The sequence below is a fragment of the Nomascus leucogenys genome, chromosome 13, assembly GCF_006542625.1.
Source record: "Nomascus leucogenys isolate Asia chromosome 13, Asia_NLE_v1, whole genome shotgun sequence".
Lineage (NCBI taxonomy): Eukaryota > Metazoa > Chordata > Mammalia > Primates > Hylobatidae > Nomascus > Nomascus leucogenys.
In genome coordinates, this window is record NC_044393.1 from 90,829,749 (window position 1) to 90,847,879 (window position 18,131).

General features: G+C 39.4%; 1 protein-coding gene across 3 annotated transcripts; it reads right to left on the minus strand.

The window, feature by feature from the left end:
• Window positions 1–12,410: 12,410 nt before the first annotated feature.
• PRSS37 (serine protease 37) lies at window positions 12,411–17,670 on the minus strand. Of its 3 annotated transcripts, XM_003270830.3 has the most exons (6): window positions 17,646–17,670; window positions 17,206–17,258; window positions 15,522–15,663; window positions 14,010–14,263; window positions 13,263–13,399; window positions 12,411–12,668 (listed from the first exon to the last, which is right to left on the minus strand). In XM_003270830.3, the coding sequence occupies exons 2-6, from the start codon at window positions 17,237–17,239 to the stop codon at window positions 12,528–12,530; spliced, it is 708 nt and encodes a 235-aa protein (XP_003270878.1). In that variant the 5' UTR covers window positions 17,240–17,258; window positions 17,646–17,670; the 3' UTR covers window positions 12,411–12,527. The 3 variants fall into 3 exon arrangements, with proteins under 3 accessions (XP_003270878.1, XP_012367604.1, XP_012367605.1); XM_012512150.1 differs by lacking the exon at window positions 17,646–17,670 and having other exon boundaries at window positions 14,013–14,263; window positions 17,206–17,612; XM_012512151.2 differs by lacking the exon at window positions 17,646–17,670 and having other exon boundaries at window positions 12,492–12,668; window positions 15,522–15,631; window positions 17,206–17,400.
• Window positions 17,671–18,131: the final 461 nt, after the last annotated feature.

Below are 18,131 nucleotides of genomic sequence, written 5' to 3' on the forward strand. Positions count from 1 at the left end.
TACTGTGGCTGAGCTGGCACTCAAATCACAAGACACAGTCTTTCCCACTCTTCCCTCCTCTTTCCAAAGGCAGGGAAGCCTCACCTTCTGACCATGACAGGACCACAAGGAGTACTGCCAGGCTAACGCTGATGTTTCCTCAAGGTTCAGGAGCTCTTCAGTCAGCTTGTGGTGAATGTTGCCTGGCCTGGTACTCACTTTTCAGGGCAGTGGGCTCCCCTCTGGCTCAGGGCAGGTCCAGAAATGCTGTCCAAGAGCCAAGGCCTTAAATCAGGGTCCTTCAAAAGTCTACTTGGTACTCTACCCCTCATGGCAGACCTGGTACTTATAGTGCAAGACAAAATCCTGTATATTTTTCCCTTCACTTTTCTCGAGCAGTAGTCTCTCCCTGTAGCCACCACAGCTAGGAATGTTCTGAGATTCACCTGAAGCCAGCAAGTCTCAGAGTCTCATGCAAGGCCCGTGATACACTATCTGGGTATTACTGCTGGTTATCCAGGGCCCAAGGGCTCTTCAGTTAGCAGGTACAAATCCTGGCAGGTCTGGGTCCTTCTCAAAGCAGTGGGTTCCCTTCTGCCTCAGGGTGTGTCTAGGAATGTCTGGGAGCTAGGGCCAGGAAAGTGGGCCTCATAATTCTGACTGGTGCCCTATACTGTGGTGGCTGAGCTGGTATTCAAGATGCAAGACAATGTCCTCCCCACAATTCTCTCTCCTCTCAAGTGGAAATAAGGGGTCTCTTTTGCAATCATAAGCTGTGAAGCCTAGGGTTAGGGGAGGCTGATGCCTGCACTCTCGTAGCTGCCCCAGCTGATGTCTCAGAAGACTTCAGCTTCTGAGATGATGTCCTCTCAATCCACTGGCTCTGAGCCTTCTTCATCACTAGGACTCACCTAGAAGTTGCAGTACTTGTTGCCTAGATTGCCTTCCAAGTTTATTTAGATCCCGATAGCACTCCAGCCTGAGGTGGCAAGGCTTGCTGGAACTCAAGTTCTGACCACTGGAATGGGCAATTCCCCTCTGGCTAGGGCTGGTTTAAATACTCCCTCTGTGGGTGGGCATCAGCTGAGTTTGGTCGTTTTGATTTCTGCTATAACAGGGTAACACTGAGATCACAGTTGTGTCACAGTTGATACACTCTCCCTCTACCAAGTGTACAAATTCTCTCTCTGAGCTCCATAGCCATCACCAGGAGGTGGGGGAGGTGAGCATCAGTGATTCAAGACTGTTTTTCCTACCACTTTATTACCTCTTTCAGCAATATGAAATTAAAACCAGGCACTGCGAATGCTCACCTGATTTTCTGTTCTTATGAAGGTGCTTTTCTTGTGTGTGTAAATAGTTGTTAAATTGGTGGGGTTGTTAGGGGGAAGATCAGTGGAGCCTTCAATTCTACCATCTTGCTTGACCCGGCCTCCTCAACCAAGAGATACAATTTTGGAGGTGTCAAATGTTCCCCTAAAGTGGCCACTGAAATTCCAGGTTGTTCTTAATAAAATTATGCCATTTAGAAGGATAAGTTCATGAAATAAGATTATACTATGAGCACATATAATAAACCAGAGTCTGTCAGGAAGTGGCATATATTTATTTTAGACAGATCCATGAGGATTAGGTCTATAGTCAGTTGGATGTGCCCACTTATGAAACTGTGTTTTGAGCTCTCCAATATAGTTAATTAAAGCTAAGGATTTTTGTTTGTTTGTTTTTGTTTTTGTTTTGTTTTTGTTTTTTTTTTTGAGAAAAGGGTCTCATTCTGTCACCTAGGCTGGAGTGCAGTGGTGCAATCTTGGCTCACTGAAACTTCTCCTGTGCTCAAGTGATTCTCCCACTTTAGCCTCCTGAGTAGGTGGGACTATAGGTGTGTGCCACTATATCTAGCTATTTTTTTTTTTTTTTTTAAGAGATAGGGTTTCACCATGTTGCCCAGGCTGGTCTCAAACTCCTGGACTCAAGTGATCCACCTACCTCTGCCTCTGCCTCTGCCTAAAGTGCTGGGATTACAGGCGTGATCCATCCTGCCTGGCAAGCTAAGAGTTCTCAAGGAAGAGGGAAGGAAAAAGACCTGGAAGGAGAAATGAGGAGGCAAATGAAGGTATCTCAGATAATTGACCAGTTCATACTTTATTCACTATTTGCTTTGTTCATTGATTTATGAAACGGATTCTCATACTTGTGCCATAGGAGTTTAATTATTGAGCTATAGAGTACATTTTACTGTTTGGTAGGACAGGGCAAACCACCTCCACTACTTATTCTTCATTATTAATGTTTTGGCTTTTCTCATAAATTCATTTTCTTGAATTGCTTTGTTAAATTAAAGAACGTTTCATGTGATTCTGCTTAGAATGTCATAAAATTGATTGTTAAATTAGGGATTGGGATACCAGTAATGTTGTGATACTAAGTTTTCTCATCTAGGAGCATGGTAGATGCTTTCAATGTGGGTGATAAAAGAAATAATGATTCAAGTCTTTTTTTATTCCACTCAAGAAGATTTTGTGCTTTTCTTTAGAGAGGTAGAGAAAAATTTCCATATGTCTATAGTTTTCGTTAATGTTATTATTACAATATTTTCCTTATATTTTAAAAGTAATTATTATGGGCTATCAGAACATATTCATTATAGATAACATTTAATTAATAAAATCAATTGGGATTTCCAATGAAGAGACTTGGCAGTTCTATTTTATGCAAAATAATGATTGTTATGTTTTGGGCTTTTTTCGTGTGTATTTTTTTCTTGTCTATTGCATTGGATAGAATTTTCAGGGCAGTGCTACTTATAAAGATCATAGACACCATCCTTATGTCTTATGTCTAGCATTTCATAGTTGGAATGGATATAGCTAAAAAGTGGTGCAACTGGGGTTTAAGTCCCTTATATGTCAAGAGCCTATGCTCTGTCCTTTTTGCTGTAATAACTTACTGTTACTGAGCATAGATAATGGAATTATTTTATTTATATTTTTAAATTTAAGTGATCCTAATTCTTTTAGGTACAGGCACTAATAAAACTTTGCCTTTTAACTCTAGCATTTCTGTATTCTTTTTGTTAACTACATAATTAATACTTGGAGAATGAATTTTATAACTAGCATTGTGGTTATAAGGTAAACACTATGGAATATTCTGTCTTCAGTTAGAAAAAGGTCACTTATTTTGTCTTCTCTAATATATTCTTATTTCTTTCTGTTTCATTGCTTCATAGTTACCCCAAAACTTAGTGACTTAAAACAATAATTTATTATTTTTCATGTTTATGTAGGTTGACTAAGTTTAACTATGTGGTTTTTGTCAGAGACACTCATGCAATTGAAGTTAGATGTTGGCTCCACTGGACTGGATGGTTCACTCACGTGCTGGGCAGTTGATGCTTACTCTTGGCTGGAGCTCGACTTCAGGGCCTCTATTGGCTTCCTCATGTGGCTTGAACTTCTCATAGTACTTTAGCTGGGTACTAAGAGGGAGTGTCCCAAAAGTGAACATTCCAAGAGGCAACAGGGGAATCTGCCAGGCCAGTTAAGTGCTATCCATGGAACTGGCACGGAATCCTTTTTACAGTGTTTTACTGACCAAGAAGTTGCAGGGTCCACCTAGATTCAAAGCACTAGAGCTGCGTTTCTCAACCAGGGACAATTTTGTTCCTCATTTTTGATTGTCGTGACTGAGAAGCAAGCTGTGCTACTGTTATCTAGTGGTAGAGATCAGGAATCCTGCTAAACATCCTATGATGCACAGTACAGCCCTCCACAACAAAGAATTAGCTTGTCCAAAATGTTAATAGTGCCAAGATTGAGAAACTCAGGTTAGAGAGAGAGATTCCACTCTTGTTATGGGAGTGGCAAGATCACATTGCAGAAGAGCTTGTGGAATGGGAGGTGTTGCTATGGCTATTGTTGGAAAATATAATCTACCACACACCTCTTCCTCCCTTTTATGGTTTCCATCCTCTTCGTATTTTATTTTTAATTTTTATTTTTTTTTTTAATAATTTCAACTTTTATTTTAGATTCAGAGATTCATGTGCAAGTTTGTTACCTGAGTATATGGTGTGATGCTGAGGTTTGGGTATGATTGATCATCATCCCAATACTGAACATAGTACTCAATAGTTAGTTTTATAACCCTTGCCACCTCCCACCCTACCTCCTCTAGTAATCTCCAGTGTCTGTTGTTGCCATCCGTATGTCCATGAGTACCCAGTGCTTAGCACCCACTTGTAAGTCAGAACATGTGGTATTTTGTTTTCTGTTTCTGCATTAGTTTGCTTAGGATTATGGCGTTCAGCTGCATCCATGTTGCTGTAAAGGATATGACTTTATTCCTTTTTATGGTTGCATAGTATTCCATGGTGAATATGTACATTTTCTTTATCCAATCCACCACTGGTGGACACCAAGATTGACTCCATGTCTTTGCTATTGTGAATAGTGCTGTGATGAATATATAAGTGAATGTGTCTTTTTGGTAGAACAATTTATATTCTTTTGGATACATACCCAGTAATATAATTGCTTGGTTGAATGGTTGCTCTGTTTTAAGTTCTTTGAGGAATCTCCAAAGTGCTTTACACAGTGGCTAAACTAATTACATTCCCACCAACCGTGTATAAGTGTTCCCTTTTTTCCACAGCCTCACCAGTATGTTGTCATTTGACTTTTTATTAATTGCCATTCTAACTTCATGTTTTATTGCTTTGTCTTCATTTCCCCAAGTGATCTAAAGTTCTGGTTCTACGACAAGCATTTATTTGGTCTGGAGGACTCCCATACACTCCATATCTCTGAGATGATGCACAGTCTAACATAGTCCATTATGCTAGTTTTCTGGTTTGGGAGCCTAGGCAGGGCATTGCCATAGGAATCTGTGTTTCATTACACTCAATTGGTTTGTTTTTTTGGTCTTTCCAAGGGTACTATGTTGTTCACACCAGCTACCTCTGTGTTAGCTCCAGAGCTAAAAATGTGTCCTGGCGCTTTCCTTATTCCTTGAGAACTTTTTTTTTCCTTTTTGAGTTGTGTCTTGCTTTTACCAGTGCTTCTGTAGACTAGAATCCACACTTGGGTCTGTGACTCTGTGAATAGATCTTTCTTCAGTGCCACCAGACTCTCACATAAATTGGCTGGATAGAGATCCATAGCTCTTTCCTGCAAATTCCCTTCATATCTTCCCTTTATTTCATGGGAATTATTTTCCAATGTTCTGCTCCTGTGTTCTCTGTTTGTCTGAACCTCTTCCTGCGACTTAATTCCAAGACCCTTCAAGATTGCCTACTACAAACTTATGGATCTCCCTAGTTTGGGGCTGATGCTCTAATCTCACTCTTTGTGCAAGTATTTGATCCTCTGGATTAATATCATGGGGGATTTTATCTATCTAGTAATTTCCAGTGTTTCTCTATAATTAGAATTTTACTCAAATTTGCCACCCTGTTTTTAATAAAGCTCTGAAAATTCCAGTTTTTCAGACTTACAAGATAATATTTCTTAATCAAGAATATTCTGTTTGCTTTCTCACTGGGAACCAACCAGTTTATACATATCTTCTGTCTTTAATACTTGAATACTGAGTATCCTCTCCTTACTTAGAGTATGGAACAGCCATGAAGATGGCCACTTGAGTTTTTTCTGCCTACTCATTAGAAGCCAGTGATGTGGTTTGAATTTATGTCCCCGCCCAAATCTCATGTTGAATTGTAATCCCCTATGTTGGAGGAGGGGTGTGGTGGGAAGTGATTCAGTCATGGGGGCAGATTTCCCCCTTGCTGTTCTTGTGATAGTGGGTTCTCATGAGATCTGGTTGTTTAAAAGTGTGTAGCATCTCCCTCTGCTCTCTCTTCCTGCTTCCCTAGCCATGTAAGATGTGCCTGCTTTCCCCTTTGCCTTCCACCATGATCATAAATTTCCTGAGGCCTCCCCAGCCATGCTTCCTGTACAGCCTGCAGAACTATGAGTCAATTAAACATCTTTTCTTTATAAATGACCCGGTTTCAGGTAGTTCTTTATAGCAATGCAAGAACAGACTAATACAGTCAGATATGCATGGATATTTGATTCCATATTCTCTGAATTTTTTCCCTTCTTAGACATAGTTCCTCCTTCCTTCTGTTGTTTAGATACCATTTGAGTCGATTGTATCCTAAAAATGTTTTGTCAATACTTAACTATAAATATTACTTTAATGTTGCATAATTTACTTATAAAACTTGATTAGAAACCACATTTTTAAAATGTTCTGTTAAAAATTAGTCTTTTCTGAACATTAAGCAAGACAGCTGTGTTTTAAACATTAAATGTTATTTTTCCTAAAAAAAAATGAAGAAACAAAAACCCAAAGGCAGACCCTAGATTTTTTTTCTGATGTTTTCTGAGTAGTAAGGGTTTTTGAATCCTCTCTATAACAAAAGAAGCAAAAAGATAATATTTATATGGCTAGAAGCCTAGCGGTGAGCTGCCTGAAATGGCATGATTTCTGTTTTCTAAATAGAGAAATAGTTTTTCTCCATATTTGCCCTTTTATCCACAATGGCTTTCTTTCATTTTTTGGAAGAAACCGTTTTCAGATTTTTCCACTTAGTCTTAATTGATTATTTAACTCAGTCTTAATTGATTATTTAACTCAGTCATGTATGTTCCCGTGATACTTTCTGTCAAATCCTTCCCTTAGCAACCATCACACACTAGGTCAGATAAATGTAAATTCTGACAGAATTTGAGCTAATCCACCTCCACTATAGTCTCCCCCCATAATTATTGTTCTCTATTTAACATTAAGTACTTTTAAACCAATATCTTTAGTAACCTTTAAAAGATTACACAAATGTATAGTGATTTTCCAAATGTTCTTCTCCTTTGGCCTCTTATTCTTTTTCAGTAGAGAATTCACTTTAGCCAAGAGTGTGATGTCACACTGACTAGGATGGGTCTAAGTCAGAAGAGGTTAAAATCTACAGTTCTTTAAAAGTTAATATTCAAATGCATTAGAATATTCTAATAAGGAGGAGTATGAGAGATACTCATCTTGGAGCTTATCTGGTTATTTCTTCAATTTGTTGCTAGATTTTATAATAACTTATAAAATCTGTATCAAGGTTTAGTGATCAGTCTAGCTGAAGTTCTAGATAAGCTGAATTCCTAGATAAAAATCGATGTCCATGAAGTAATTCTAAGACATATAGTTGACAGATAATCTTGAATTGAAAATATTTTTACTTTTGGCAGTAATTTTCTGCTGAGATCTATAGCCATAAAAATTTCTACATTGATGTTCCTTGACTTGTCCAATGTTCAATAAACCCATTGTGAGTTGACAATATCATAAGTTGAAAATGCATTTAATAGCCTAACCTATTAAACATCATAACTTAGCCTAGCCTACCTTAAACAAGCTCAGAACATTTACATAAGCCTACATTTTGGCAAAGTTATTTAACACAGGTATATTTTATAACAAAGTGTTGAATATCTTGTGTGATTGACCAGTATACTGAAAGTGAGAAACGGAAAAGTTGTATTGGTACTGGAAGTACAGCTTTTACTAAATGTGTATCGCTTTTTCACCATCATAAAATAAAAAAAATCCAGAGGTGAACCATCCTAAGTCAGGGACTGTATGTATTCTGAAGATGATTAAATTATACTAAATCTATATTGTAAATATTAGTTGCTAAAACTACATAGGTTAAAATCTATTTCCCTGGATTATATGATTTTTTAGAAATACAAATTGATGTGCTAATAGTTCTATAGGTTATTCTTAGCCTCGATTAATGTTATAGGCATTTATCTGCAGATCACTTAAGTTTATCTCTGCTGTTATTAGTCATTGGATAAAGTCAAGCTATTAACAAACTGGAAAATCTTTGAAAAGGAAGAATAGATTTATTAACCCAAAATATGATGATTACCTTATTTGGTTTCAGAATTTTTGTTTTGGCTTTTGTCCTTCATTCAAGGTTATTTACCAAAATATGTAAGTTGAAATGATCTTGGCAATCACCAGTTGATATCATAATGCAATCACTCTCGTTTATACCTACATTGAGCTTAAGTCTATCACTTTCTGCAATATAGAACTGGAATATTATGGAGTGGTTTCCAGGAAAACTTTAAATTTAAATAAGAAAATGGAAGATTCACTCTATACAGACTTCAAATAAATTTTCACTAGGGGCTAAAATCTAAAAGCATGTGAGAAACCATCAAACTTCTTGTATTATCTAAATAGGTACATTTAACCTTACCTAATGAAAGGCATAAGTGAAAGTATTCAGGAAACACTTGCATATCTAGAAACATAGCCATGGAAAGATGCAAGGCAAATGGCACAGGCTTTGGAGTCAGTCACACCAAGGTTAGTATCCCAGCTCTGCCATTTTTATATTTCTAAAAATCATATAATCAAAGGAAATAGATTTCTATCCTGCTTAGTTTTAGCAACTAATATCTGCAATATAGGTTTGGTATAATTTAATCATCTTCAGACCACATACAGTCCCTGACTTAAGATGCCATTTACTAACTATGTATGTAGGCTTGGACAAGTTACTAAATATCTTTTCTTCAGAAACCTCAAGTAAGCAGGGAATATAACTACCTTTGAAGAGTATAATGCATGTCAAAATGTCTAACACAGTGCCTGATATATAGTAGATATTTAAAAAATGGTAGCTTATCTTCCTGTATTGTCTTTTAAAACATTTTAAATTTTAAATTTTTATGGATAGATAGTAGATGTATATATTTATGGTTACATGAAATATTTTGATACACACATACAATGCATAATAATTACACCAGGGTAAATGTGGTATCCATCAAGTCAAGCATTTATCCTTTCTTTGTATTGCAAACATTCCAATTATACTATTTTAGTTATTTTAAAATGTACAATAAATTATTAACTGTAATGCTATCCTGTTATGCTATCAAATACTAGATCTTATCCATTCTAACTATATTTTTGTACCCATTAACCAACTCCATTTTCCCCTTCCCCCCACCTCTATTAAGTTCATACAAATGAGCAAGGCAGATTTTGTCATGATAATCTCAGCCTCCGATGTATCGACAATATAACCGCGAGGTTCTTTCTAAGATGAGGAACTATTCTAAGAAAACAAGGAGAACTGGGTGACCTTACTGGGCCGTATTTAAAGAGCATATTTTTATTTTGGAGTAAACTTGCCTTTCTGTCAAAGGTGGAATACAATCTCAAACCCTTTGGGTGGTTGGGGATTGAGATCAGTGAAATAACATCAGTGAAGATCAGCTGACACCTCCCTGAAGGAGAGAGCACAGTATAACCTCAGATGTAGGAGCCGGGAGAGGAGGGAGAAGTAGAGGGCAAGAGATCTTAGGGGAACAGCCCTCACAGTCAGGCAAAGTATCCTTTTGATGATTCAGCCTCAAAGCCCATGTTGTTGGTCACTGTGCCTGGAGAACAGCACTCTAACTGGGAGAAGAAAACAACATAGAGGAGTTAATTGAATAGTAATTGGTATGATTTGCCTTTGCCTAAGTTATAGGCAATTGGGAAAAGAGGAAATATTTCCCATTGCCTGGGACATGATTTCAATGCTTGAAGATTTAATTTCAGCTCAGAAAAGTTGGTTGTTGTTGTTGTTGTTGTTTTTGAGGCAGGGTCTCACTCTGTCACCCAGGCTGGAGTGGAATGGTGGGATCATGGCTCACTGCAGCCTTGTCCTCCTGGGATCAGGTGATCCTCCCACCTCAGCCTCCTGAGTAGCTGGTACCACAGGCACACACCACCATTTTTACTTTTTTTTTTTTTTTTGTAGAGACAGGGTTTTGCCATGTTGTCCAGGCTGGTCTCGAACTCCTGAGCTCAAGCAATCCGCCTGCTTCCACCTTCCAAATTGCTGGGATTAGCGGTGTGTGCCACTGCGCCTAGCCTGTGTTGTTTTTTAAATGGATCTAGCTTTGTTACATTTGGGTCTTGACCAGGTTACCAACTTAAAGGGAGGGTATTGGGCTCTTCTTTTTATTTTTCTCTGACATTCTTTTGTACCCAAATTTGCATTTTACAGGGTCAGAAAACAGTGCCAAGTGGCAGGCTATGTATTGAAAAATACCTTTTATTGGGTAATGGGAAGAGGTGTATGGGAAGTCTCAAGGAAGATTAGATACCATTCTAAGTTTAGAGTTCTAAGTTTACCATTCTAAGTTTAGAGTTCTAAGTTTACAATTCTAAGCCTAGAATTTAGAATTTATTCTCAGGAAAACTGGGAGCCATTGAAGGTTTTAACATTGCATTACAAAAGTACTAATAGCTATTTTTGGATATGTGGATTTAAAAGTTTGTTTTCTATGGCTGCCATAACAAATTGCTACAGGTAGCCTAAAGCAACACAAATTTATTATCTTACAGTACTGTAGGTCAGAAGTTTGACAAAGATTTTACTGGACTAAAATCAAGGTGACAACAGAGTTATGTCACTTTCTGGAGAGAGTCTATTTCCTTGCTTATTCAGATTGGTTGCAGAATTCAGTACAGCTGTGATTCCAGAACTAAAATCCCCATTTCCTTGCCAGTTGTCAGGTGAGAGCCCTTCCCAGCTTCTAGGCACTGCTCACATTCTTTGCCTTGTGGTTCCCTTTCTATTTCTTCTATTTTCAAAGCCTGCAATAGCTGGTCAGTTTTTTCTCATGCTTTGAATCTCTACTGCCTCTTGTTCTGTTTTGCATCTCCCCAACAAAACCTTCTGCCTTCCTTTTGCACTTTTTTTTTTTTGAGACGGAGTCTCACTCCGTCGCCCAGGCTGGAGTGCAATGGCATGATCTCGGCTCACTGCAAGCTCCGCCTCCCGGCTTCACGCCATTCTCCCGGAGTAGCTGGGACTTCAGACGCCTGCCACCACGCCCGGCTAATTTTGTTTTTGTATATTTAGTATAGACGGGGTTTCACCATGTTAGCCAGGATGGTCTCAATCTGCTGACCTCGTGATCCGCCGGCCTCGGCCTCCCAAAGTGCTGGGATTCCAGGCGTGAGCCACCGCGCCCGGCCTCGTTTTTCACTTTTAAGGCCTATGTGGTGACGTTGAACTCATCAGATAATCTAGGATAAACTCCCAATTTCGATGTTCATAACCATAATCACATCTGATTGTATTATATTCACGAGATTAGAGTGTGGACATCTTTGCAGGGCCATTATTCTGCCTACTACAAAACTCATTAAAGTGTAGATTGTATTTTAAACCATAAGACTAGAAAATATTACCCAAGGAGAATGTGCAGTTTTTTCTTGAATCTTCACCTGCTGGAAGGTTACTTTATGCATTCTTGTCCTACATGTCCCAGTCCTTTGGATATCTGGAACTACTCCATGACCTATAACAGAATACTGTAGACTGTGTGAGGCTTATAAACAACAAAAATTTATTTCTCACAGTTCTAGAGTCTGGGAAGTTCAGGATCAAGGCACCAGCAGATTTGGTGTAAGATGAAATTCACTTCCTGGTTCATAGACTGCTGTCTCTCGTTGTAACCTCACATGGCAAAAGCGGGAGGTGAGCTCTCTGGGCTCTCTTTTATGAGGGCATGAATCCCATTTGTGAGGGTTCTGCCTTCATGAACTAATCACCTCCCAAAGGCCTCACCTCCAAATACCATCACTTTGGGGATTAGGTTTCAACTTATGAATTTTGGGGGGACATAAACACTCAGTCTGTAGTAGTGCTTTACCAATTTCTCAAGCATAGGACTGACTATTTTAGGACCATGGTCTATGGTTAAGCCCAATTTCTGCCGTTCACCTCATCTCAGCCATCTCTGCCTTTCAAGCTCTGCTACTGCCTATATCTTCTTTGGATTTACATGACATCTTCACCTTTCACTGGAGCTGCCAAACTCCCTTGTGGACTTGATTTATGACTGTTGACCTTGTTCTGAAGTTTTGTTTTTTACTTTCTACTCTTCCACTAACTTTCTCTCTGAACATACTGCAATCTATGTAGCACTGAGATGACGTATGACTTTTCCTAGGAGAGCTTATCCCAGTGCCCAAGATCTTAGCCACAAGTGAGAGCTTCAAGCCCTTTGAGTGGAAAGAGAGGGAGGCAAATAAATAGGAGCCAACATCTTTTGTGATGCTGTAGACTCCCATATAACACTGAGGCTAATAGCAAGGGATTTAGAATCTGACAATTTTGGGATCCATTTCAGGCTCTGATATCCACCAGCTATGGGCAATGTTAAATAGCCTCTTTTAGCCTGCATTTTCTCATGTGTAAAGTTGGAACAAAAGATAATCTGAAAGGTTTGTTATGAGCATTAAATGAGATAACGAATGTAATCCAGGACAGTGTAGTAAATGTTCATTTCATGAATTTGATCTTAGTTCTTCACACCGTTGTAGGATACAGAGACACAAACAAGAAAACATTGGCTACTAGTATGCTACATTCCCAGATTTTCATTTGGAGATTTTATTTTGAATAGAGGGAAAATTATCTGCTTATATAGTCCATGGCAGAGCCAGTGGAATGCAGAGGGAGAAGTAGGGTCTCACTTGTCCTTAGCAGTGTTCTCAATCCAGGATACATATTTGTAAACGTTGGTGTAGATGCCGACGTCCCCTCCCATGAAGTGCCCCACCTCGATTCCCTGGAGCTTGTCTTTGCAGATGACAGTAGCAACGGCCACCTCCTACCAGAGATCATGCAGACAGAGAGAGAGAGAGAGGAGAGAGAGAGAGAGAGAGTGAGAGTGTCAGATCTTCTCACAGGAACCCTAGTGTCCCGCTTGGGTGAGCCCTGTCTGCAGGCATATGCTGGACTCATGAAAAGAGCACTGAATCAGGGGACAGGATGCTTGAGCCTTTTTTCTCATTTTGCTGTAATTAGCTTTGTGTGACGTTGAAAAAGTCAGAGGACAGTCTCTCTAGAAATCACATGTAAAATAGGTCAGACTCCATTTTTTTGAACTGGCGAAGGCATTTTCTATTTCTGAAAAATCTTGATTTACTTTTAAAGAAATGCCTGTTTTCACAATTTTGCTTGTAGTTATAAGACTGAATACCTAGCAAATGGTGTGCTTAACTGGAAGTACTTTATAATGTCCTTTAATGAATAAAGACAATTTAAGGGGAGCCCATTACTGAAGAAACAATGCTGGCTTTGCAGCAGCCTTATCAAATTCTCAAAAAATTATTTAGACATCTAAAATAGTTTTTACATTAAGAGTAAATAGTTAACTGGGCATATGCAAGTAAATGAAAGCTGAATATAGAGATAAGATTACCCCAAAAATTCGGCTGAATACTTTCACAAATTTCACACATAAGGAATTCCTGTGGCTTTTTCCTTGTTCTGTTTTTTGGCATTCTCGATCAGACATCACGGGGGCCTCCAGGTTCTGCCGCAAGTCAGGGTGTCGGCCTGAGGGAGACAGGGATAAAATAAAACATCCTGTGGACAGTGGTTATTTAGTCCTTCTGACCACCAGCCTCTATTTCAACTGGTATCTTTTTGTGTGTGTTTAAAGCAAATAAGGAATGCGACAAAGGGGAGAAATCATCAAGAGCATGGTTATGAGCTAATCTTGAGGATTTTGAAAAAGGCTTTACGTCTCCTTAAGGTAGAGTATATTTTTAATTGGTGGCCTGTCTTGGAGAACTAAATGACCTGAGTCAATTCTCAGAGGGGTCCTTTACATGTGAAATGAGCATGTATGAGAAGTAGGACCACACCTTCTTCATGTGAATTGTGCCTCTGCCAATCAGGAATGGCTGGGCCTCTGTGCAGAGTCAGATGGCCTGGTGGCTCCAGCTGCCAAAGCCCTCCAGAGGCAGTGGGGCATTAGACACCCTGGGAAAGGAGGAGCTTTGTTCCTCTGGGCAGTTCTCTGTTTGCCAGACCACTCACGTAGCATCTCTATTGGGTCTCCTTTCATCCTCCTTTCCTCCTCTCTCCTCACAGCTATGAGGATATGGGTGTTCCTCCTAAAGGACAACTGATGACCCTGATTTGCTGTGGAAGGCACACTTACCACTGTTTTCTTGGCTCCAGTCCAAACCTGAGAGTAGACAGACAGTGCCTGGCCGGACATTGGTGGTGGCGAGGGGAAGGGGCTGGACTTTGGGATTGAGCGTGGCAGGCTTAGCCAGCTTGATGAGCATGAGGTCATCCTGCGGGGCGCTATGACTGTAGTTCCAGTAGCGGACGATCTGAACGGGGTTAATTGTCTGTTCAGTACCATCTCTGACTCTGCTCTTGAAATTTCCCAGCATCACTTTCAGATTTCTGGAGGGAGAGGGGTTGGAAATAATAATAATAATAATAATAATAATAATCATCATCATCATCATCATCATCATTGCTAAGATACTGAATGTTACAAAGTGCCAGGAACTGTACCAAGTGCTTTTTCTGGATTATGTCATTTAACTCACACAAGTCTATACAGTGGATTCTATTTTTATCCCCATTTAGCACATGAATTAATGGGGCACATAGGAGTAATTCACTCAGGGTGATATAGTAAGTAGTGGAGCCCTTCACCACATTTTAATGTTGTGTTCTTTAATGTAGTGGAGAGGAAGAGGATGCATGTCAAGGAAATGTAATTTTCTCACCTATCTAACTGAACAATTTCCGTTTTGGTGGAGACCAGAGAATAAATAACCTAGTTCTGGGTGTCTCCTGTTTGGTTCCCTTGCTGATGCACTAACAACCCTATTCCATTCTGCTCTGCACCTTTGGAAGGGGACATATATGGATTTAATCAGTGGGCTCTCTTGTCCTCTGGCTTCCTTCTATTGGCCAATAGGAAGCGCCAGAAAGTAACTGGAGGAAGAAGAGTGAGATTGGAGTACTTATCCTCCCAGGTCCCTCCCTGCAGCTTTATCACAGAGTGGCTGTGCTCCTTGACTAGGGGTTACAATTCTTATCAGGTTGTCTCTTCACACAGGTCTCTCTTTTTCTCTATCTCTCCTTGCCTCCTTTGAAATTATTTTCTCCTCTTGCCTTTTTAGGCCTAGAGGTGGTAACTGCATTTTCTTAATACAAACCCTGGTGGTATGGAACTATTCTTAATATTGTCCCTTTAATGTCTCCATACCTTTGCAATTGGTTCCTTCTTAAAACTCACCTCAATTGACCCAATTTGAGTGCATCATCAGTTACCTGCTAGATCTTTAAGTGATAAAATGCATTCATACTGCCAGTAAAAAAAAAAAAACAAAAACTTGAAAAAAACTTATGAGAGACTGAGGAGGCATAACATGTAGCACAGGGTTCCTCAACAGTGGCACTATTGCTGTTCTGGGCTGGACAAGTCTTTATTGTGAGGACTGTGCTGTGCATTGTAGGATGTTAAACGGCATCTTTGCTCTAGCCTCTCCCCATTAGATGCCAATAGCACTGCCCCCTGGTTGTGACAACCAAAAATATCTTCAGACATTGCCAAGTGTACCCTGTGGAGAAGTTACCCTTATTTGAGAACCACCGATCTAGAATGAACAGTAGCTGTTTTGGGGATGGGGATGCCCAAATACTCAACGGTAAATAGCAGTGAGCTGGGGCCAGCACCCATTTGGGTTTGATGAGGACGCCCACACAGGGGTTGAAGTGAGACTTGAGGTACACCAAATAGGGAGCAGGGTCTTCTTTCTGAACAGATGAGTCAGCAAAGAAAAATGTCCCTGAGAAAATAATGAACATTCTTAATACATAAATATTATAAAAATAAGGTAACAGTCTCCTACTTGAAAAGGAATCTGGATGATTCTTAAACAGTTATCAATTGGCCAAGAATTGTTAATGTATTTGACATGTTTTTCTAATAAAAATGTAAATTAAAATGATATGCCATTTTATCTCATATTTATAATAATTTTGTTTAATATTGATAATATTCAATCTAAGAGAGTATAATGAGAGACACTCATCACTGCTAGTAAATTGATTCCATCTTCTTGAAAAGCAATTTAGAAACAGGCATCAAGAATCATGAATTGTTTATAACCTATGACCTGATCATTCCAACCCCAAGAATCCATTCTAAAGAAAAAAATCAGATATAGACAAGGATTACAAACAAGTGTGCTCATATTAGCTATAACAGCTGAACACTGGAGACATAAATATCTGACATAGTAATGTTGGACATTGAAATGAAGCACATCGAAAAGTGGAACATCATATACAATAAAAATTAAACTAATTAGAATATTAAACAGCAAAAGAATATTAATGCTTATTTAAGTTAAAAAGAACAAGAAAATTGTGGATATAATCTATTTGTCTAAAAACAAATAAATAAAAAAACCATTTAAATGCAAAAAATATATAGAGTCTGGGAGTAAACTCAAAGTGTTAGCATGTGTTGACTAAGAGGTGGGATTATGAATGATGCTTATTTTTCTACTTTAAAAATGTCCAAATTTTGTAATATGAACATATATTGTTTTTATAAATGAATTATTTAAAACATACCCTAGAGAATAAAGGGGAGGAAGGCTGATTCTAGTATCAGAAATAAAGCACTCTTCTTGTCTTGGCTTCTCTTTCTACTCCTGTTAACCTTCCCCAAGCCTGGGCCTGTACCTCACCACACCCTTCTGTGTGATCACACAGTTAGAAACCCCAAAGAGAAAAGGGTAGACTATAAACAAGGGCAAGAGACATTGAGCTCTCTATAGCAGGCATTGTTCTAAGTGCTTTACATAGATTTATTTAAGCTTCACAATAACTCTATAATATAGGTAGTCATACCCCCATTTGGAAGAAATTGAAGCACAGAAGAATTAATTAACTTGGCTAATCTCACACAGCTAATGTGTGATACAACCTAGGCAGTCAGAGAATGGTGGGAAATGCCTCACCTGCAAATTCTGCCATCAGCAGAACCCCATGTGGGGCAGGGACTACAGAAGGTAGGGTCCTAGTACTTGATCTTTTGTTTCTACTTCTCTGTTTCCTGCATTAGGGTCGGCAGGAGGACACTCACTGTTAAGCCTTCTCCAAGGCACATGTGTGCCTTAACCCACCCTATAGCTTAACACTAGAAAAGTGGGCTTAGCCTATCCGGAGAGCCTTTATGGAGTCTAAGAGGCAGGACCCCTAATTCTGCTGATGACACTATTTTTGACTCTTTTTCTGCACCCTTCACAATCCTGCCTCTGTCTCACCCCATCCATTAACCTATGCCTTACAGGACAGAGTACAAGGTCTTGAGTACATACCAGCGAGGACACCCAAATAGAAGACATATTTCATGGTGATCCAGCTCTTCCCCCTGTGAGATGTAGAAGAAAATCAGCAGAGTGTGGAGCGGTTGGCTTAGTTGTCTTCTCAGGAACACCTGGTAGACTCAGTGGCTATGGTTAGATACGGAGGCACTCTATGGGATTGGAAAGCAGCTCTGGGCATAAACAGGGAAGGGAGATGGCTTCAGAGAGACAGATGAAAGCCCTTCTGTTCCAGGGAAGGTGGAGGACTGTGCCTCTGTTGGGGCATTTCAGGGAAGGAAACTCCTGGATTCAGCTCCTTCTATCTGCTGCCCCTAAAAACACATCTGTTTGAAGGTAGTTCAGTTGTCTGTGGAAATGGCAGCTCTAGGCTCAGGACTTATCTTCCCCACAGAGTTTCTGAGACCAGGGCTATGAGGGACAATAATCTTTACCTTAGCTCAGTGAGTAAGTGTCCTGAGGTTTGCTTTGAACCTCCTAATAGTTACTTATACTTTCCCCAGCCCCTCCCATCTTTGTTACACTAGCTTCATATGTCCCTTTGATCACTGTTTCATCACTCAGTCATCATCACCAACTTGGTGTTTGTTGCCCTGAGCAACAGCATTGAGCCAAGAAAATATGGAAATGAAAAGCATTCATAGAACAGTTATCTTGATAGTTGGGGAATTGTTTACAGTCTAGATGACATTACGCCTGGTGAGAATTCAGAAGGCAGTACCTCTAATACTTAAAGATTTAGACCAATAATAGACTACCAAAGTCATCCTTGGATAATTGGGAGCACAGTCTAACAAGAAAAAGAGCGGTAACACTAATAGCTGATATCCTCTAAGCATTTACTGAATCCTAGACACTGAGCTAAGATCTTTATGGACTTGTGAGTAGAGATTTTATATCAGGTTAGTCTGAGATGTAAA